We start from the raw sequence: 23902 nt of genomic DNA, 5'->3' as shown, positions 1-23902 counted from the left end.
ACAGGGAATATTAGCTAATATTGATTTGATTTATTTTACAAAGCAGGTCAATTGAGAATAAATTATTATTTACAATGACAGCCAACGGAATCCTGTGGCGCAGGGGGCGGGGATTAAAAGTCTAGGACAAGACGGACAACACAATGAATTTGAAAAGTCATAATTCCATTTCATATTTTGGTTAAAATGGCTTAATAAACCCATAATAAACCCATTCGGTATGATTCAGAAATCATGATTTAGCAAAGGTCCTGCTATAAAGGGTGGCTAAAGGATTATGCTATTTGGCAAAGCACCAGATACAAGAGCCTTTAGGCTTCGTTTACACAGGCAGCCCAATTCTGATCTTTTTTCCAATAATTAGTCTGTTGACCAATCAGATCAGAATTGGGGTGTGTGTGTATTTTAAAGAGCGCTCCATAAGCCACGCCCCAGTGGGCAGAGCTAGGCACGTTGGACTGGGACACGTTTTAATACAATAAAAAGCCTCTAATTTTACAATGGGTCCGCCATGGCTCTGATTAGCCTAGTTATGCTAATATATTTGAGATCAGTGTATTGCAGTTAATGTCTTATTTGACTTCATGAGCAAAATATATTTGAGTAGTAAACAGGGAAACAACGAGTCCCAGACAATTCGCAATAGAACATACCAGAGGTTGACCAGAGGGTGCATCGTTTACTAGGCTACCTAAATTATTGGGATCATCAGGCACCCAATGTTTGGAATACATTGAGTTCATTAACAAAACAGACCCTGGGACGTATTTTCATGCGGCAATAGTCTGTTTTGTCAACGAACTCAATGTATTCAAAAAACTGGGATTAACCAAATTATCCCAATAATTGATGTAGGCTAGTAAACGATACCCCCCTCTGGTATGTTCTATAGACCCCTTTCCAGTGCACGACACAATTGGCAATATAATATACCAGAGGTTGACCAGAGGGTGCATCGTTACCTAAATTATTGGGATCATCAGGCACCAGTGTTTGGAATATATTGAGTTAATTAACAAAACAGACCATGGGACGTCTTTTCACGCTGAGATTTATTTGTCAAAGATCCGCAGTGGGTCTGTGTAAACTGTCCGATTACATTGGAGACAGCTTTATTGCAGGGAATGTTATAATCTCTGCCAGGCCCATCTTAAAGATATAATTATTCTTATTTTTTTATTTGAGCAAAATAAGTAGTTTTGTTGTCATTACAAGAAAATCCAAACAATTCAGGTTAAGAGCGCCACTTGTCACGCAAAAAAAATCAGACTGTTCTGTCATAAAGTGATAACAATTAGTTTCCCTGGCTGATACGGCTGCTACTTATAAATACTATAACAGTACGTTTGTAGATGACATTCACTGCTATAAAGCTGTCTCCAATATTATCGCATAGTTTACACAGACCCACTGTGGACCTTTGACAATTAAATCTCCGTCACATGGTCTGTTTTGTCAACGAACTCAATGTATTCCAAAAACTGGGGTTAACCAAATGATCCCAATCATTTAGGAAGGCTAGTAAACGATACCCCCCTCTGGTATGTCCTATAGACCCCTTTCCAGTACACTACACACTGACGACACTTAGATGCGCGCAACTCTTGGCGGCAGTAAGAAAGCCATCCCCATCTGGGCCCATTCAACATAGCCTGGATTTACGTTTCTATTACACCTGAACAAAATAACTTCTGGGGGTTCTCATACACTTACAATTATGTTTTGATTCTTGCTTGAACAGTCGCTAAGATTACATTTGGTTGTGATCGTTACCAAATAACTATTTTGGATGAAGCAGTTGTTTAGCTAGAATGCTAACGCTCATTGATATAGGCTGTAGCAAAAGCTAGCCAAAGAGTCATTTTACTGGTTGAAGTGTTTTTTAAAAAGTATAATGCAGTTGATTTGCGATGATGACACAACCATTATATTAAGCAGGACATTCATACAAGCCTTAAAATCCAATTTATAATCCAAAAGTAGTATGAAATGCACTCATAAGAAACATGTAAATAGAGCTTTTTTGTTGTTGCTGGTGTTCTATAAGATCTCCCCCTTGTTCTGCCGCCTACTTGCGCACATCGCCCTCGTGCGGCAATGTTTGCAAACACAGAAAGGGGTCTATTGTGAACTGTCTGGGACCCAGAGGGCTTGGGTAAATGCGGCAAACACAGAAAGGGGTCTATTGTGAACTGTCTGGGACCCAGAGGGCTTGGGTAAATGCGGCAAACACAGAAAGGGGTCTATTGTGAACTGTCTGGGACCCAGAGGGCTTGGGTAAATGCGGCAAACACAGAAAGGGGTCTATTGTGAACTGTCTGGGACCCAGAGGGCTTGGGTAAACGCGGCAAACACAGAAAGGGGTCTATTGTGAACTGTCTGGGACCCAGAGGGCTTGGGTAAATGCGGCAAACACATTTCTGTTGAATGCATTCACTTGTACAGCTGACTATGTATTCCCTTCCCTTTGTTGTTGTTTCCCTGTTTACTACTCAAAGATATTTGACTTATTATGTCAAAGACGAAATTAACTGCAATACACTGGTTTCAAATATATTAGCATAACTAGCATGGAGCGAGACTGCTACCAAAAGGTTGAACGTTCGTATTGTTAGGATCGTAAGCAAAGACATGCGTGAAACATGAAACGTAAACGTTAAATTACCTCTGTAGGCGTACTACTATGAATGAACATTTAAACGTTCAATTCTTACTTTACGCCTCCCTTTACTCGGTTACAAATATTTGTTTATACGTACAAACTTTTGTCAGTAATGTGGCATCTGTAAAGAACATTAAACGAATGTAGATAGTCGAAGTTAGCTAGTCAATCAAGCATCTCTGTTAAGTTGCTTTGTAGCTTCCGGATTCAATTCCAAAATAAACTCAAGAGCTTGTTTTAGAACTGCATTCAATAACAACATTATACCAGTAGATAACGTAGTATATGCTTGGGCCTTCAGCAAATGACTTGTGAGAATGATACTATAAAGTAGTATCAATAAATACAGCTAGTGCTATCTAGACTTACGCTGGCAAACAAATCCATTACATTAGCTACATAAATGTGAAGTAAACTGAGGAGTAATAGAGAATGGAGACTTTTAATTTGAAAACGTGCAGGGGACCTCTTTCAGGTTTCCCTGACTTCCTTTTGTTTATACTGTGTTATGCTTGTTTGGGTAGCACTCCTCACAGGCCGTTTGGTGTACGCTTTTTTTGTTGGTGAGATGAAACTGCCAAAATTCTGAAAGGTATTATTGTACATCAGAATTGCAACAAGATTTGTACAAGCCTAAAATGTTAGTGTCACGACTTCCGCCGAAGTCGGCTCCTCTCCTTGTTCGGGCGGCGTTCGGCGTCACCGGCTTTCCAGCCAACGCCGCTCCATTTCTCATTATTCCATCTGTTTTGTCTTGTTTCATACACACCTGGTTTTCATTCCATAATCAACTGCATGTATTTAGTCCTCTGTTCCCCTCCATGTCTTTGTGTAATTGTTTATTGTTGAGGGTGGTATTTGTTACGTATATTTTTCCAGGCGTTGCACTTTTGTTTTAGACCGTGTTTTGGAACTTGTTTATTGTTATGTGCTGTAATATTATTACCGGTATTAAAGTGCGCCTGTTATATTTACTCCGCTCTCCTGCAGTTGACTTTGCCTCCAAACACCTCCCATAACAGTTAGTCCGTAATCGTAACATGTTGTTTGTATGTTCACAGATGAAAGTTCACGTTTATGTTTCATCTATGGCTATTCTTACAATCCTAACAATTTAGAATGGATTTTCTTACGATCCTTACGATACGTACGTTCAATAACAAGCGATGTCACAACGTACATTACAACATTGTTTTTAACATTTTATTTATAAAAGTAGAAAACAAAAACACACACAACAAAGTACCTTACAACATTGTGTATCTTACAGCATTTGATAAAAAAAAGTGAAGAATTAAGAAAACCACCCACACACACCATGAAAGTACCTAACATTTGATCTATAAACATTTGATTTATAAAACAAAGTGAAGAATAAAAACCACACACAAGTCTAGTGTGGATTTATCATGTTTCATCATTAACCACCTACAAAACATATTTACATACAGACTGTATTTAAGTATAAAATAAACAGCAGGCCTATGTGTGTCAGCCATTCAGTCCACTATTCAGTACCCACAATGCCTATGGATAGAAACAGTCTCTGAACCACACAGATGTGTGTGTGAGACAGTATAGTAGTCACTCAGTTCTCATAACCTTCTAAAATGTTTATAAGATAACAAAGTAAAAACGGTCAAGTGTTGACAGCTATGGTCTAAAACAAACATAACTGACCAGAGTGTTTGAAATACAGTACCATTAAAGTGATCATTACACTTTTATTTAATCCATTTTAGAATAGTTCCAACGGCTGAGCCTAATATAGTGTATAAGAGGTCATACAAGAAGTTTGTAGTGAGTCATATGTTGATGAGGTAAATAATATTTGCTGGTCTTTGATGTGTAATGAGGAGCAACCAGACACTGCACTTGACACATTTATGAAATGGCTTATTCCAGTTACCTATTAGCATGCACCCATTAAGAAAATGACTGTAAAAACTGTTAAATCCCTGTGGATTGCTGAGGAAATGAAAAATGGTATGGTTAAGAGGGATGAGGCAAAAGGTATGGCTAATAAGTCTGGCAGCCAAACTGATTGGCAAACATATTGCAAATTAAGAAATCATGACTAAATAAAACTACAGTATGAAACAAAAACAAATTGACAACAGATTTCAGCACGCTTATAGGGAAGGACACTCAACAAGCACAGCACTGACACAAATGAATGATGATTGGCTGAGGGAAATGGATGATAAAATGATTGTGGGGGATGTTTTGTTAGACTTCAGTGCAGATTTTGACATTATCGGTCATAGTCTTCTGCTGGAAAAACATATGTATTATGGCTTTATACCCCCTGCTATAATGTGGATAAAGAGTTACTTGTCTAACAGAACACAAAGGGTGTTCTTTAATGGAAGCCTCTCAAATATAATCCAGTTAGAATCAGGAATTCCCCAGGGTAGCTGTTTGAGTAAAGCCAATGCCAATGACTCAACACTACACATCAGTGACTACAGCAACTGAAATGACCGCAACACTTAACAAAGAGCTGCAGTTAGATTCAGAATGGGTGGAAAGGAATAAGTTAGTCCTAAATGTTTCCAAAACTAAAAGCATTGTATTTGGGACAAATCATTCACTAAACCTTAAACCTCAATTAATTCTTGTAATGAATGATGTTTAAATGGAGCAAGTTGAGGTGACTAAACTGCTAGGAGTAACCCTGGATTGTAAACTGTCATGGTCAAAACATATTGATACAACAGTAGCTAAGATGGGGAGAAGTCTGTCCATAATAAAGCACAGCTCTACCTTCTTAACAACACTATCAACAAGGCAGGTCCTACAGGCCCTAGTTTTGTCACACCTGGACTACTGTTCAGTAGTGTGGTCAGGTGCCACAATTGTAGTTGGCTCAGAACAGGGCAGCACGGCTGGCCCTTAAAAATACACAGAGAGCTAACATTAATGACATGCATGTAAATCTCTCATGGTTCAAAGTGGAGAAGAGATTGACTTCATCACTACTTGTTTTTGTAAGAAGTGTTGACAAGCTCAATGTACCAAGCTGTCTGTTTAAAATACTTGCACACAGCTCGGACACCCATGCATACCCCACAAGACATGCCACCAGAGGTCTCTTTTCAGTCCCCAAGTCCAAAACAGACTATGGGAGGTGCACAGTACTACATAGAGCCATGACTACATGGAACCCTATTCCACCTCTGGTAATTGATACAAGCAGTAGAATCAGATATTTTAAAAGCAGGTTAAGATACACCTTATGGAACAACGGGGACTGTGAAGAGACACACAAAGGTGCAGACACATGCATATATTGTGATACTGTTGTATGGTGGTAATACACATGTTGTATTGTAGAGATGTAGTAGTGTAATAATGTTATATGATGTAATGTTTTATCTTTTGTTTTATATGTAATGTATGTGCTTCAATATGTTTGGACCCCAGGAAGAGTAGCAGCTAATGGGGATCCCTAAAAAATACAAATAACATACTGGAACAACAATGCAGCAATGCAACAAATGCAACTCATTTGCATGTATGCAGTCACAATGACTAGCACTCTACCAGGATGATCCAATAAGGTTGTACTAATACATTTAGAATGTACTGGAGATTGTTGTGGTCCTGAAAGACATTAACATCAATGATACTGATAAGAGTCAAATCATCTGTTGTAATAGTGTAGTGATATAACTGCTTTGTGGGTATTTACAGTTACATATTCTCCAGGGAGGACATTTGATGCTGAAAAACAATTCAATGTTCTCTAATCTATTTCTTACCTACAGTAAGTACAAACACTGTTTACTTGAAATCATAAAAATATTTCAGGATCATCATGTTGAGGGTTGAGTGTTGATGGTTCTTCCTGTTCTCTCTCATTGGCTGTGGGATTTGGGCTAAAGATTGATTGTCAAACTTACAAAAAGAATGTCAAATGAATACAGTATTTTCTCTTTGTCATCTGAACAGTAAAACTTACCTTCTCATTGTATTTCTCTGTTTGCAGCACAGTGCCACAGCAGCTCCACAGCACACAGCAATGAAACACAGTGAACCCATCACTGCACCAATCCCTGTTGGTTTAACTGTGAAAGATGACAAGATGAGAATGGTACAATTCACAGATAAGCGTGTCAGAGATTAGTTGTGGTCATTAGATTAATGACTTACCACTGATCCTGTCACCATCAGTGATCTCAGGTACACCTAGCACAGAACACACAGAGACAGTACTTCAGAATGACACCAGCATGCTGATTGTTACTGTAGGCATGTACTGAACCATTTCTCACCAGCAAATGAAGCTTGATTGCTAGCTGGAATAACCATGGATACGTTCTTGGTGACACCTCCAGAGAACAGTGACACCATGCAGCCAACCCTGGTGTCTTTGTCAGGTAGACTGAATGCTGCCAGCGTGGAAGTTATGGTGACAGTGACAGTTCCATTGAGATGGGTGACATTGACCATTGTAGAATTTTCTAGAATTTCTGTGTCTTCCCAGGTCACTATAGGAACAGGTCGTCCAGTAGCAGAACAGAACAGAGTGGTGTGACTGTTGTTGGTTTGTGTGATGAGGAGTGAGGGTCCATACAGCTCTATAGGACAACAACAGACACAGTTCACAGTGAGACCACAATGAATCCATTTACATGATTTAGTAAATTATTTAATTTATCAAAATGGTTTCAAGACATTGGAAGTATGATCTGATAAAATGGCTGCCTGAAGTTCTGAAGAAGTTGTTCTGGGTCAATCATTTACAGTACATTATGTTATCAGATTTTACCATTTACTTTGAGACAGGTCCTTCCACTGATAGGTCCATCTGGAAAGGTGTTAAACAGACACTTGTAGCAGGACTCGTCTCCTCTTGACACTCCTCTGATGACGATAGAGCAGTTCTGCAGTCCCTCATCTTCAAACTCCACTTTCCCCTGAAAAGGTGGGTTGACATTGGGACCTCGTTTGCTGTAAGTGGCCACATTTTCATTCGCCCCAGTTGTCTCTTTCTGCCAGGTGACTTGCCGCACGTCTTTGGGTGTCATGAGCTCACAGGTTAAGACTGCATCTTCTCCCAGGGTTGCTGTGACAACCTGCTGTGTTCTCACCAACTGAGAGAGCCCTGCATAAAGACAGTTACACACTACTTAGTACTTACTACTTTACAAACTCTCTCTCTCTCACACACACACACACACACACACACACACACACACACACACACACACACACACACACACACACACACACACACACACACACACACACACACACACACACTCTCAGTTGGTAGAGCATGGTGTGTTGTGGGTTTGATTCCCAAATTATAAAAAAATGTAAGTCGCTTGGAGAAAAGCGTCAGCTAAAAGCCATATTTTTAATATAGATTTATAGATTTTGTCTCACAGGGCTTTGCATTTTTCTTTTTTTGACAATTTCTGTTAATACAATGTGCAGGAGCGCCAAATTGCCAATTTTATGACTGAGGCAATTTGTGTTGCGTAGTGTATTGTAGTGTTATTTTGTGTAGCGTTGTGTTATGTAGTGTTGTGATGTGTTATGTAGTGTTATGCAACTGTTTGAATAAAGAAGAGTGAGACAGAATGAAACATGTTTGTGATGTCATCATGAAATGTGCAGAAATTTTCCCTTTACTGAAAGCAGACAATCACTTTATTATGAGGCATTTCATCACTTCACCTAAAGCAGTTAAAGATGACTTTATACTGCAGCCATACTCAACTGGCGGACACCTAGAACAGGGTCAATACGGACCGCGGTCCGGAACCACACCTAGAACAGGGTCAATACGGACCGCGGTCCGAAACCACACCTAGAACAGGGTCAATACGGACCGCGGTCCGGAACCACACCAAGAACAGGGTCAATACGGACCGCGGTCCGGAACCACACCTAGAACAGGGTCAATACGGACCGCGGTCCGGAACCACACCTAGAGCAGGGTCAATACGGACCGCAGTCCAGAACCACACCTAGAACAGGGTCAATACGGACCGCGGTCCAGAACCACACCAAGAACAGGGTCAATACAGACCGCGGTCCGGAACCACACCTAGAACAGGGTCAATACGGAACGCGGTCCAGAACCACACCAAGAACAGGGTCAATACGGACCGCGGTCCGGAACCACACCTAGAACAGGGTCAATACGGACCGCGGTCCGGAACCACACCTAGAACAGGGTCAATACGGACCGCGGTCCGGAACCACACCTAGAGCAGGGTCAATACGGACCGCAGTCCAGAACCACACCTAGAACAGGGTCAATACGGACCGCGGTCCAGAACCACACCAAGAACAGGGTCAATACAGACCGCGGTCCGGAACCACACCTAGAACAGGGTCAATACGGAACGCGGTCCAGAACCACACCAAGAACAGGGTCAATACGGACCGCGGTCCGGAACCACACCTAGAACAGGGTCAATACGGACCGCGGTCCGGAACCACACCTAGAACAGGGTCAATACGGACCGCGGTCCGGAACCACACCAAGAACAGGGTCAATACGGACCGCGGTCCGGAACCACACCTAGAACAGGGTCAATACGGACCGCGGTCCGGAACCACACCTAGAACAGGGTCAATACAGACCGCGGTCCAGAACCACACCTAGAACAGGGTCAATACGGAACGCGGTCCGGAACCACACCAAGAACAGGGTCAATACAGACCGCGGTCCGGAACCACACCTAGAACAGGGTCAATACGGAACGCGGGTCCCAAGATCTTTTTAGGAACTCAGTCAGGCTTTCAACTTACTGCTGTTGATTGCTGCAATAGTAGAATCAACAAGGTGCAATTTCAAAATGTTTGTAGTGAACGGACAGTTTTCCTCTTATGTCATTCCCTGACAGTTTTCTTTCTAACCTGTCAGAAATATCCAGTTGATCAACTACTAGCCCAAGTCAGCTAGATAGGCTAACCAGCTATCTACATCTTGTAGTTGTCATGGCCAGATTAAGTAACCAGGGGCCTCGACCCCCAAGGGCCCGACATTTTGTTGAATCATTCAGGTACAGCATCATATGAACACACATAAGACACGGCAAAATGTGTAGAATTGCAGGAAATTAGCTTAAAAACGGCAAAATGTTCTCTCTACCAACAAGAGGGCTGTGAACAGTTTGGGGTGGCATGGGTTGTGAGGTTGGGGTTTATTACTATATATTACAATATCCATCCGTACCTTTGTCACCTCGGAAAGTTGTGTGACTGGACCTTCTCAAATAGTAGTTGAGTACCCCTGTTATAGTGGCTAATAAGTGTGCTATAACACACCATGAGAAAGATGATGTGCTGCTCATTGACAAAAAAAACATTAAAAATGCATCACACTGACGGTCATTATAATGCTGTATGATCCTTGAGGACAAAGTGACCAGCAGTTATGAAGCACTATGTTGCTGTACATTATAAGTTAATATGGTTATAATTATAATGCATTAGGAGTATTGGTGTACTGAATTAAGAGACTTAATGAGTCTTTATGTGTGTCTATAACTATGCGTATACTGCATTAATAACCTATCATAGTGCATTATGAGTACATGTATAATGCATCATGCATATGGGATTCATAGAAAGTGTTACAGTATATACTGTGCATTAGGAAAGTATTCAGACCCCTTGAAGATTTTCACATTTTGTTACGCTACAGCCTTGTTCTAAAATGGAATAGTTTTTTCAAAAAACCTCATCAGTTTACACACAATATACCCCATAATGACGAAGCAAAAACATGTTTTTATAAATGTTTGCAAATTTATTACAAATAAAAAACAGAAATACCTTATTTACATAAGTATTCAAACCCTTAGCTATGAGACTCGAAATTGAGCTCAGGTGCATCCTGTTTCCATTGATCAACCTTGAGATGTTTCTACAACTTGATTGGAGTCCACCTGTGGTAAATTAAATTGATTGGACATGATTTGGAAAGGCACACACCTGTCTATATAAAGGTCCCACAGTTGACAGTGCATATCAGAGCAAAAACCAAGCTATAAGGTCGAAGGAATTGTCCGTAGAGCTCTGAGACAGGATTGTGTTGAGGCACAGATCCTGGGAAGGGTTCCAAAAAATGTCTGCAGCATTGAAGGTCCAAGAACACAGTGGCCTCCATCATTCTTAAATGGGAGGAGTTTGGAACCATCAAGACTCTTCCTAGAGCTGACCGCCCGGCCAAACTGAACAATCAGGGGAGAAGGGCCTTGGTCAGGGAGGTGACCAAGAACCTGATGGTCACTGACAGAGCTCCAGAGTTCCTCTGTGGAAATGGGAGAACCTTCCAGAAGGACAACCATCTCTGCAGCACTCTACCAATCAGGCCTTTATGGTAGAGTGGCCATACGGAAGCCTCAGTAAAAAACACATGAAAGTTCAATTGGAGTTTGCCAAAAGGCATCTAATGGACTCTCAGACCATGAGAAACAAGATTCTCTGGTCTGATGAAACCAAGATTGAACTTTTTGGCCTGAATGCCAAGCGTCACTTCTGAGGAAACTTGGCACTATCCCTACGGTGAAGCATGGTGGTGGCAGCATCATGCTGTGGGGATGTTTTTCAGCGGCATGGACTGTTCGATTAGTCAGGATCGAGGGAAAGATGAACGGAGCAAAGCACAGAGATCCTTGATGAAAACCTGCTCCAGAGTGCTCAGGACCTCAGACTGGGGTGAAGGTTTACCTTCCAACAGGACAACGACCCTAAGCACACAGCCAAGACAATGCAGGACAAGCTTTGGGACAAGTCTCTGAATGTCCTTAAGTTGCCCAGCCATAGCCCGGACTTGAACCCAATCAAACATCTCTGGAGAGACCTGAAAACAGCTGTGCAGCAACGCACCCCATCCAGCCTGCAGAGAAGAATGGGAGAAACTACCCAAATACAGGTGTGCCAAGCTTGTAGCGTCATACCAAAGAAGACTCAAGGCTGTAATCGCTGCCAAAGGTGCTTCAACAAAGTACTGTAGTATATAAATGTAATATTTCATTTTTATTTATAAATTTGCAAACAATTCTGAAAACCTGCTCTATGCTTTGTTATTATGCGGTATTGTGTGTAGATTGATGAGTGAAAAAACGCTTGAATCAATTTTAGAATAAGGTTGTAACGTAACAAAATGTGGAAAAAGTGGAGTCTGAATACTTTCTGGATTCCCTGTATACAATATGTAGTGGTGTAGTACTCAGAATGGTCAAAAGGGGGAGTACAGAACTAGTCTATAATCTAGTCTAGGTACAGTAGGAGGAAGTTATGAATGAAGGGGCTTTTAAACTACTGCAGTATGGGTTAGTAACTAACTGCAGAATGGGTTCATGTATTGAATTATTAAAGTAACAAACTATAGAATGTGTGGACATCAGTGAATATAAGGAACTATGGCTATAGATCAATCCTCTTACTTTGTTCATTGATTAAATCATACTAAACCAAACTAACCCTGATTCCAATGACCATCCTACCCATGCTTGATTATTCTTTTTTTATTTAACTAGGCAAGTCAGTTAAGAACCAATTCTTATTTACAATGACGGCCTATTGTAAAGCCCCCCCCCTGGCCAAACCGTCCCCTAATCCGGACGACGCTGGGTCAATTGTGCGCCACCTATGAGACTCCCGATCATGGTCGGTTGTGATACAGCCCGGGATCGAACCCGGGTCTGTAGTGACACCTCTAGCCCTGCGATGCAGTGCCTTAGACCGATGCGCCACTCGGGAGCTCTTTATTAGATTACAGAGACGTAGTTTATAGATCGGCAGGAGCGGCTAGATGTTCTTTACAATTCGGCCATCAGATTTGCCACCAATGTCCTTATAGGACACACTGCACTCTATACTCCTCTGTAAACTGGTCATCTCTGTATACCCGTCGCAAGACCCACTGGTTGATGCTTATTTATAAATCCCTCTTAGGCCTCACTCCCCCCTATCTGAGATATCTACTGCAGCCCTCATCCTCCACATACAACACCCATTCTGCCAGTCACATTCTGTTAAAGGTCCCCAAGCACACACATCCCTGGGTCACTCCTCTTTTCAGTTCACTGCAACTAGCGACTGGAACGAGCTGCAACAAACACTCAAACAGGACAGTTTTATCTCAATCTCTTCATTCAAAGACTCAATCATGGACACTTTTACTGACAGTTGTGGCTGCTTCGGGTGATGTATTGTTGTCTCTACCTTCTTGCCTTTGTGCTGTTGTCTGTGCCCAATAATGTTTGTACCATGTTTTGTGTTTCTACCATGTTGTTGTCATGTGGTGTTGCTACCATGCTGTGTTGTCATGTGTTGCTGCCATGCTATGTTGTTGTCTTAGGTCACTCTTTATGTAGTGTTGTGGTGTCTCTCTTGTCATGATGTGTTTTGTCTTATATTTTTAATCCCAGTCCCCGCAGGAGGCTTTACAGTTTAGACAGTGACTTTCACAACACTATACAGTTTATACAGTGACTTTCATTCATAATGTCATTTATCTGTATATATTTTTATCTGTATAGTGGATGATACATTAAATAATGAATGCAGTGTATTGAAATAAATAGGTTTGACCCCAGCCACATACTGTTCTCTCTACTACCGCATGGCAAGCGGTACCGGAGCGCTAAATCTAAGACCAAAAGGCTTCTTCTCAACAGGTTTTACCCCCAAGCCATAAGACTCCTGAACAGGTAATCAAATGGCTACCCGGACTATTTGCATTGTATCCCCCCCAACCCCTCTTTGACGCTGCTGCTACGCTCTGTTTATCATATATGCATAGTCACTTTAACTATACATTCATGTAAATACTAACTCAATTAGCCCGACTAACCGGTGCCCCCGCATATTGGCTACCCGGACTATCTGCATTGTGTTCCCCCCCCCAACCCCTCTTTGACGCTGCTGCTACTCTGTTTATCATATATGCATATTCACTTTAACCATATCTACATGTACATACTACCTCAATAAGCCCGACTAACCGGTGCCTGTATATAGCCTCGCTACTGTTATTTTTATTTCTTTACTTATCTATTGTTCACCTAATAACTTTTAAAAACTTAAAAATGGCACTGTTGGTTAGAGCCTGTAAGTAAGCATTTCACTGTAAGGTCTACTACACCTGTTGTATTCGGCGCACGTGACAAATAAACTTGGATTTGATTTTGAAAGCACCTCATCAATTAAAATAAAAAGCTGACAAATGCAGTATATCATGTATAAAACTGATATAACTCACCTTTAGGGAGGACTATTAGCTGAATAAACAGGTAGTTGTGGAGTGCAGGAGCCATGATGAAAATGATTTTCCCTCCTGATTTGAATAGACCTATCACATACGGACCTTTTGGCGGGAACTCTTTCACTTTTAGTGTAGGAGGCGGAGGGCTATAACAAATGGTGATGTTACTGTAGAACAAGGTGACAATGGGTGATTTTTTTAAGTACAGCATATAGTTTTATATCAAACGGGAGAGAACACAATACATTTAAAGAATGCTTTTGAATCTTAAACAATCTAAAACATTGAACAGATCAAGCGAGAATAATAGCCTGATTCATAAACAGTGTTAAATCAAGTGGGGTCAAACACAACAAGCAACATCCACGATCAGAATAAATACAAACAGGAACTAAACCTTGACATACCGTACCTTGTTCACTAGATTTAAGTGTATCAAACAATCAAAGTGCAAAACATTGGTATCATCACCATTTATATTTTCAGAGCTCAAATACATTCATACATTGTATTGATATAACAAAGGAGGTAAAACATGCAGGTATCTGTATTACTATAGGTACTGTATGTAATAATAACAGCATAAACCTCACACTGACAAGTGCTACCATATTTAAATGGATTCAAGTTAAATTAAATAGAAGGACATTCTCCCGTCTTCTTCCTGGTGTGTCATAAAGTCAACTGTAGGTGGTGCTGTGTTCTAATATATTATATTTCCTCACTGACAAACCTCATCTCTCAAAACTAAAGTGCAATTTCAAAACAAAAAAAAACAGTATTAGCGACATTATGTAATGTATGGTGCAGGTGTAAATTAGCTTACATATGACTGGAAAATAAATATGACTGACAACTCAAAAAGGTTCAATATATCTAGTACACAGTGCATCTACCTGTCTGACTGTCTCATTAGAAATGTTTGTCATAACCACATCCTTCTAAACGTAGGAGCTGGGCTAATAAAGAATACTAATAATGAACAGGAAGGCTTGCACACTGTTCATACTCCCAAGACTCTCAGACAGTCTCATCCTCATTCATGAATAGTAGTACTGTATCTTGCTAGTCACCATGCATTTAATATGACCTTTGTCATACAATTAGAATATACTGTAATATTCTAAAGATGGATTAGTAGTCTAGTTGAGCCATTTTAAACATGTTAGTGGATCTCATGTCTTGAGGAACTGGGCTCTTCTGCAACCAGACTCTAATTACCAACAGCCTCCGATGCTCAATAAAAACCTGTCAGCTAAAGTACATAAGTATAGCAATCAACACAGATGAATATTTACAGACTTTCCCCAAAAGCGTCCTGCTCGTCTGCTGTGGTTGCTGCTTGCCTGTAACCTGACAGATAGAACGTAAAGGTTAGACTTTACTATAGGTAGTAAAGACATACAGCGCATTCGGAAAGTATTCAGACCCCTTGACTTTTTCCACATTTTGTTACAGCCTTATTCTGAAGGAAAAAGGAAACCGCACACTGCTCTTGATAGTATCACTGATATTTAATAAGCTTTACGTATCGGCCTCACGGCCTTCGTCAGAGCTTTTTAAAGGCCGTGAGGCCGATACGTAAAGCTTACTAAATATCAGTGATACTATCAAGAGCAGTGTGCGGTTTCCTTTTTCCTTCATCTTGTTCAACTGTTGCCATGCACCTGCAATAAGATTGCTCAGATGTGCGAGTGCCTTTTGAATTTTGTGTTACAGCCTTGTTCTAAAATGGATTAAAATGTTTCCCCCCCCTCAATCTACACACAATACCCCATAATGACAAAGCAAAAAACTGGTTTTTAGAAATGTATATACACACACACACTTTTTTTTTTTTTTAAGTATTCAGACCCTTTACTCAGTACTTTTGGCAGCGATTTTTGGCAGATTTTTGGCAGTGATTACAGCCTCAAGTCTTCTTGGGTATGATGTTGCAAGCTTGGCACACCTATATTTGGGGAGTTTCTTCCATTCTTCTCTGCAGATCCTCTCAAGCTCTGTCAGGTTGGATGGGGAGCGTCACTGCACAGCTATTTCCAGGTCTCTCCAGAGAATTTCGACCTGGTTCAAGTCCGGGCTCTGGCTGGGCCACTCAAGGACATTCAGAGACTTGTCCCGAAGCCACTCCTGCGTTGTCTTGGCTGTGTGCTTAGGGTTGTTGTGCTGTTGGAAGATGAACCTTCACTCCAGTCTGAGGTCCTGAGCGTTCTGGAACAGGTTTTCATCAAGGATCTCTCTGTACATTTGTCCATTCATCTTTCCCTCGATCCTGACTAGTCTCCCAGTCCCTGCCGCTGGAAAATGCTTGGCATTCAGGCCAAATAGTTCAATCTTTGTTTCATCAGACCAGAGAATGTTGTTTCTCATGGTCTGTGAGTCCTTTATGTGCCTTTTGTCAAACTCCAAGCGGACTGTCATGTGTCTTACTGAGGAGTGGCTTCCGTCTGGCCACTCTAACATAAAGGCCTGATTGGTGGAGTGCTGCAGAGATGGTTGTCCTTCTAGAAGGTTATCCCATTTCCACAGAGGAACTCTGGAGCTCTGTCAGAGTGACCAACGGGTTCTTGGTCACCTCCCTGACCAAGGCCCTTCTCCCCCAAATGCTCAGTTTGGCCGGGCGGTCAGCTCTAGGAAGAGTCTTGATGGTTCCAAACTTCTTCCATTTAAGAATGATGGAGTACACTGTGTTCTTGGGGACCTTCAATGCTGCAGACATTTTTTGCTACCCTTCACCAGATCTGTGCATTGACACAATCCTGTCTCGGAGCTCTACGGACAATTCCTTCGACCTTATGGCTTGGTTTTTGCTCTGACATGCACTGTCAACTGTGGGACCTTATATAAACAGGTGTGTGCATTTCCAAATCATGTCCAATCAATTGAATTTACCACAGGTGGGCTCCAATCAAGTTGTAGAAAGATCTAAAGTATGATTAATGGAAACAGGATGCACCGGAGCTCAATTTCAAGTCTCATAGCAAAGGGTCTGAATACTTATGTAAATAAGGTATTTCAGTTCTTTTATATTTAATACATTTGCAAATATTTCTAAAAACCTGTTTTCGCTTTGTCATTATGGGGTATTGTGTGTAGATTGATGAGGGCAAAAAAATATATTGAATCCATTTTAGAATAAGGCTGTAACGTAACAAAATGTGGAAAAACGGAAGGGGTCTGAATACTTTCCGAATGCACTGTACACTTTATCAGTAACCCTTCTAGAGCTCTAAGACATGACTTGCCCACAGCTGATGCTTCACACAGTTTATTTCATAAAGCCAGAGACATATATATATATATATATAGAGAGAGAGAGAGAGAGAGAGATACTATGGTTCTGATTATAGACATTCACTCAATTGGTCTTTCTAAGGTGTTATTACATCACATCTAGTCTCTCGTGACTGTTAAGCAAACAAGTCTGACACCAGGTGACATCAGATAATCTTGTGCGGACTCACCTTTTTTCTTATGAAGCATGACACCGCCGCAGATGACTAAAGTGGAAACGATTAGGAATACTGGAATGCCAACCGCCCACGGGGATGTCCTCTTGTCATCTGGAAGGTGAAACATGAAATTGCAGTGATCATGCGTTTGGAGAGATCCATTTCTTGAGAAGAGGAAGCTGGGAATTGTACCTCGTCTTTCCAAAGAAGTCTATTTGAATAGCATGTTGATATGGATTTCCCCCTTTAACATATCATCCTTCATTTAGCTTCCCTGAGGGGCAGGAAACTACCCAGAACTCAAAAAAACACCTGACTCTACAGGGAGTGACTCATGATTCTTTACCACAGTAGTCAACATGAAACTTAACTGGTGAGATTAGATAACAGCACTACTAGCATCACAACATTAGGCTCTTGCAACCAGCCTGATCTCATTGTGCTCACCATTCTGTTAGAATGTTAGAATAGTGAGCTGTCGCATGATCTGGCTGGTTCACTAGGCTATCCTAACATGTCACTGGGGATGATGATGTTTTCAATGCTGTTTTCAAGTTGAACCATTCTGTACTGACACGCTAAAAGTATATGACACATCAACATCACGTACCCTCTTCAACCTCACTCTCTCCAGGGAGAATAGGAAGCAGGACCCGCTCGTGTCTCTGTGTCCTCATCCCATTGTTTATGATACAGTCCACATATCCCCCTGAGCCTGGCAACAGTTGGAGGGTGATGTTGCTATTGGCTGTGACAGTTTGGTCTTTGTTAATGACAGTCCAGTTGTTAGGTGTCTTTATGAGTGCTGCTGCAGAAATGTTCCATTGGATCCAAGGTGCTGGTTTACCTGTGGCAGAGCAGCTGACCACAACTTCCATGTCTGCTTTAGGTTCAGTGCTGGGGACTTTTTGCATTGTGGCTCTCACTTCAGATAAACCTTAGAATAGATGAAACAGGGAATATTAGCTAATATTGATTTTATTTATTTTACAAAGCAGGTCAATTAAGAATACATTATTATTTACAATGACAGCCAAAGGAATCCTGTGGCGCAGGATGCGGGGATTAAAAGTCTAGGACAAGACAGTCAACACAATAAATCTGAGAAGTCATAATTCCATTTCATATTTTGGTTAAAAAGACATAATAAACCCTTGGCCCATACTGTATGATTCAGAAATCATGCCTTAGGAAAGGTCCCACTGTAAGACTTTTCTGTAATTTCAACAGTAACACTGTAGGATGCATAGTATAATACCATACATGTGTTTCACAGGATTCATGCTGTAGATTTTACCCATAATGCAGTGCAATGCTGAAAAATATTGTTATTAACTGTAATTCAGAAGCTTCCTGTAAAAATTACTCTAACATACTGTAATGACCTGACTAGATCATAAATTAACAATTGTCCAGACAGAGGTTTGAGTTTGCGAATTGGCGGTTTATTAAACCATATTTACACAGGCTACTGTTTGGCCGTAGCCCACGCCAAATAAATGAACGATAACCACAAACCAATCGTGACCTTCTCTTGTGAAGCCCAGACGTAAGAGGGAGAACAAAGGCTAAACCTGGTCTTAACTTCCAATGCTCCATCCCCCTGCCCAACCCCCCTCCACGCCACTCCGCCAACCGCCAGGATGGCCGGCATCAGAACATTCCAGGCATTCCCGTGATTGGCAGATAGCAGGTTGATTGGCATGTCGGACCCCGCGAACACTGGGTACTGGTCAGTACAACACAACCACCTACTAGCCTAACACATAACACACAGCTGTCTGTGCGGGTCGCTACAATACTGTTTTTTTACAGTAATAGTTTATGCCTACTGTAGATTCAAATGATCCGTTTCAGGCGCCAACCTCATGCTGTCGGGTGAGACACATGAAGCTCACACTATTTTAGTAAATATATTTTTGAAGCGGCTGTGAAGTGGAATAATATTTTCAGTACCTTACCTTGTTTATAAGCATATATATTGCTAGCCAACCTTGAATTATTGCATGTTTCTTTAGCTAATCTAGCTAGATAGCTGGCTAACCTTTGCTAGCTAGCTAGCTCAAGTTGACAAAAGCCATTTCGGTCTGCTCTTAATTGCTCGTAGATATCTAGCTGTGCGACCTAGAAAAACATCAGAGAGAATATTGTAATTATAGGCTGTGTCGCAGCCTCTGAGTGCCATAGAGAATACACTCAGCGCAGATTCGTGACCTTCATTACTACAGAGAAAATGGCTTGTTCTCTAGCAGTTCAAAAGATGATTGACGGTCCGCATTGAACACATAAACCGCGTTGTGGGCCGTACTTGCGAGCCGCTAAAACTGACGCGAATAACCAGTGCACCATATTGTACCGAGGTGCCTGCCGACCTAAGGTGCAGTACAACTGGTCAGCTGTAGCCTAGCAGTGTCGTCGGTGGAAACTAGTAACGTGGCAAATTTCCCCCTCCCAGGATAATACAGTATTTCAAGTAGGATAGCAGCCAACACAAGAAATAACTAATATTGGTAGCCATCTAGATGTCACCGTTATTTATTCTACTCAATGGGGAGAACATAAATGACAAAAACACCAGGACAGAGGGCTACCTCCTTAGCTGTCACAACCATGTGTGATTCGGTTCACTTGGCTCTTATCTGCGTGACATAACTCATCGTTTTGTAGCCCATAATTGTCCATATTGTCTCCCGCTAACCATTTGTTTAATGTAAAAAAAAACATTGTTCCATAATATTAAATATTAGCTAAACCTGTTCACTTCACCAGTAGTTCGTAAACATTTGGTGGTGTAACAGATGTGAAATGGCTAGCTAGTTAGCGGTGGTGCGCGCTAATAGCGTTTCAATCGGTTACGTCACTCGCTTTGAGACCTTGAAGTAGTGGTTTCCCTTGCTCTGCAAGGGCCGTGGCTTTTGTGGAGCGATGGGTAACGATGCTTCGTGGGTGACTGTTGTTGATGTGTGCAGAGGGTCCCTGGTTCGCGCCCGTGTCGGGGCGAGGGGATGGACTAAAGTTAAACTGTTACATTGATGCTGTTGACCCGGATCACTGGTTGCTGCGGAAAAGGAGGAGGTCGAAAGGGGGGTGAGTGTAACGGATGTGAAATGGCTAGCTAGTTAGCGGTGGTGCGCGCTAATAGCGTTTCAATCGGTTACGTCACTTGCTTTGAGACCTTGAAGTAGTGGTTCCCCTTGCTCTGCAAGGGCCGCGGCCTTTGTGGAGCGATGGGTAACGATGCTTCGTGGGCGACCGTTGTTGATGTGTGCAGAGGGTCCCTGGTTCGCGCCAGAGTCGGGGCGTGGCACAGCTGTTATAGTGGCACAGCTAGAAATAAAAATGTTGTGAGTCTGGTAAAATACCATTGCCATTTCCATTGTTTTATTTAACTTAGTCCTGCATGTTGGAGCTCTGAATCGGAAGATCCACGAATGCACCCAGTCCCAATTTGAACTCCCGTCTCTCTCTCTCTTTGGCTTTCTCTCCCCCACAGCCCACACGCACAGGAACTCAATATCGTTTTTACCTTAGTGTAATGATTCTCTTATTTGGTTACATATGTGTTAACTTCTTGTTACTTATTTTGTCAATTATGTTGTTAATTCGTATTTAATGTTGTTACCAATTTGAATAAATGTATTGTAAGTTACAAATGTGTTGTTTTTCTTAAATGTAGATTTCAGGTAGAATTTCGCTGTAAATTTGCAGCATTATCCTGGCACCAGAGTTGGCATCTTAATAATGTAATTTTGCTTTACAGTACCATTTTCCTTACTGTAAAACATTACAGCATCCATTTACATGTACTGCAAGGATGCTGTAATATGTCTTTACAGTAAGGTAAATAGTACTGTAAAACATATTACAGCATCTCTGCTGTAAAGCAAAAATACAGTATTAAGCTGGCCACTGTGGTGCCAGTGTAATACTGTAATTTTACAGGGGAACGTTTTACAGTGATACTATAAAGGTTGACTAAAGGATTATGGTATTTGGCAAAGAATCAGATGTAAGGGCCTTTAGGCTTCGTTTTTCACAGGCAGCCCAATTCTTATATTTTTCCACTAATTGGTCTTTTGACCAATCAGATCAGCTCCTTTGCCAATAATTGGACAAAATTTCAGAATTGGGCTGCCTGTGTAAACAAAGCCTAACATTACCCTCTATTTTATGATTTTGCTCATAGTTGTGAATCATATATGTATTGTTACGACTTTATGAATACTGTATAAGACTGTTTTCCCAAACGGATTCTCTCCAAGAATACCCCCAGAGACTTTTTAGGGTCCTATACTACCAGCACACCTGATTCAACTAGGCCTAATTAAGGGCTGGATAATTCGTTGAGCAGTTAATTGGTTAATTAATTAGTAACTGGTAAATTAGTTAATTCGTCAATTCATTTGTTGACTAACCTTGAACGGTAAGACAAGTCTGCTTGCGTATTGAACCACTCGGGTAAACATTGAAGGAACAAATATAGCAGGCTTCGTCCGCCCATGTTACATTGTTCACGGTAATAGACGTCCAGTTGAGAGATGCCTCCGTGAAAACCACCTTGCCTCGGTGCGGGTCTATGATTTGAGCGCCAAACCGCTTGCTGTAGGTGGCCAGATTCTCCACCGAGTCGTCTTTGAACAGCCTCTGCCAGGTGACTTGCAGCACACCTGTCGGGTCTGCATGGGTGCAGGTATATGATGCGTCGGCATTGAAGTCAACCCTGGTGTCTCCTCTAGCTACGACGTTGACAGAGACGGCTAGAAATGGAAGGAATGTTAACAGGTAAATAAAAAAGTTTAGCCTTACAAAAAAATCAATGACCTGTCAAACGTGGGAAATGTTCCTTTATCTTATACGACCAGAATCAACTGGTCAGATCCATGAAAAAGAACGTACCTTCAGACAGCACGCATAAGATAATTAGGTAAGTGTTCATTCTCAGCTGGTGGATGTTGACAGCATCATGTTTCTGGCATTGGACCTTTTAAATATTGAGTGAAAGTGAAAGTTGGTGGCTGCGGTTGGGCGTTAGTAACATTAAAGTGACCCCATGTTTCCTGTAGCCAACGTGACATACTGTAGAATAAACATCGATAATGAAGTTGTCACGGAACTAGAATGAGTAAGTGATTCTATTTCTATGGAAGAAACAAGGTTGTTCTAGTATTTCTGTGTGGCTCACAATAAGCTTAATGTCATACTGCAGCTGCACTAAAAATAACCAGAAATGTGAAAAATACTGTATGTCTTTGCAGTTGATATACAGGGCCCCCGCGTGTAGATTTTGGCATTTGCGGGTAAAGATGTCTATTTCAACAGCCACGTTGACGAGTGGTCATGGCTCCACAGTGCGAGCATTTCACTCGCATTTGTGAATAAAAAAAAAGTCAAGTATGATCACATGTATAGTTAAATAAATGCTGCAGCAGCTGTTTTGTTTCATACCTGGTAAATTAATCGCACAAAGTCAAAGAACTACGAATCTTAAATAGCCTATTCCACCTCGCGCTGCAACACTGCATGGCTAGAGGCTTTTCTCCCGTGAAGAACGGAGTGAAAGATACATTTCCATATCAGCAGCGCTGTGCACAGGCATAAAAATAGCTCTAATTTACTTGAAAAAAATAATATTGAAGTGACAGTTCGTGTGTTTCTTGGCTATTTACATTTTGTTCACAAGCTAGGTTGATTTTGTATGTTTGAGTTTCAACTGCTAGGGTAGAGAAAACAACGCTTCTAAAGGCCAGAATGACTCAATTCAAAGGCACAAACACGACTCGAGTCACGTTACCACGGTAATCACCCGCCCTTTAAAGGGGCAGGGGCATTTTGTGTCATGATATTTTGGTTAAAAGTCGAAGGTCACAAAAAATGAAATTAAACAATATACCACATTACTTCTTACGAGTATAACATTACAAAGCATGCTCATACGTTTTTGTGTGTGTGTGTAATCTTTGCGCAAAAAACACATTTTGTTTTGTAAAAATCTGAGTAGCTGGTAGATTTTGGTCGAACAAAAAGTACATGTTATGCCCTGTTGACATAACATGGTTCAATGGCACTGTGTATTTTCCACTTGAAGGCAACCACATCAAAGGCATTATTAAGGCTACTGTAACCACAGCTAGTTCCAAAGCAAGTCTGCGTTGTTCCAGGTAAAATAGAACAATATAGTCTCCTAAATACCAGATTAATAGTCTTCTTAATATGTATAAAAGATGAAACAGTAAAAAAAAACAATAAGAACAAAGCATAAACTGAAGTCAATCTACATACAAAAAGTTTTGTAATGTGGGGAAATAGTGACTCCATGTTGTTGGGAAGAGGGTGAGGATTGTACTGTATGATCTAATGACTAGAAAATAGTTTCAAGGTAATTACTTATGTGTGTCATTGGAATTTACAGATTTGTCACTCAATGCTTGTCATTTGGATTTGCTGTTCTGGGGTGCAACCAGCAGTTTGTATTATTCTGTATGTAAATCTGAAACCTCCATTGAGTATGATCCGTTACGTTCGTTAGGTATGTATTCATTTGTGGATATC

The 23902-nt window shown here is 41.2% G+C and overlaps 2 protein-coding genes across 2 annotated transcripts; both read right to left on the bottom strand.

Moving 5' to 3' along the window:
* Nucleotides 1-6441: 6441 nt before the first annotated feature.
* Nucleotides 6442-13965, bottom strand: LOC120051536 (OX-2 membrane glycoprotein-like). The gene is made up of 6 exons (XM_038998473.1): nucleotides 13899-13965; nucleotides 7437-7772; nucleotides 6940-7245; nucleotides 6818-6853; nucleotides 6627-6732; nucleotides 6442-6529 (listed from the first exon to the last, which is right to left on the bottom strand). Exons 1-6 carry the CDS (start codon nucleotides 13951-13953, stop codon nucleotides 6523-6525), a joined length of 846 nt encoding a protein of 281 aa, XP_038854401.1. The 5' UTR covers nucleotides 13954-13965; the 3' UTR covers nucleotides 6442-6522.
* A 171-nt stretch (nucleotides 13966-14136) lies between these two features.
* LOC120051530 (OX-2 membrane glycoprotein-like) lies at nucleotides 14137-23081 on the bottom strand. The gene is made up of 6 exons (XM_038998456.1): nucleotides 22799-23081; nucleotides 22250-22334; nucleotides 21769-22110; nucleotides 17964-18290; nucleotides 17366-17464; nucleotides 14137-15254 (listed from the first exon to the last, which is right to left on the bottom strand). The coding sequence occupies exons 2-6, from the start codon at nucleotides 22287-22289 to the stop codon at nucleotides 15196-15198; spliced, it is 867 nt and encodes a 288-aa protein (XP_038854384.1). The 5' UTR covers nucleotides 22290-22334; nucleotides 22799-23081; the 3' UTR covers nucleotides 14137-15195.
* Between the last annotated feature and the right edge of the window lie 821 nt (nucleotides 23082-23902).

Source organism: Salvelinus namaycush, chromosome 7, assembly GCF_016432855.1.
Source record: "Salvelinus namaycush isolate Seneca chromosome 7, SaNama_1.0, whole genome shotgun sequence".
NCBI lineage: Eukaryota > Metazoa > Chordata > Actinopteri > Salmoniformes > Salmonidae > Salvelinus > Salvelinus namaycush.
This window is presented reverse-complemented; position numbering and strand designations above follow the sequence as displayed.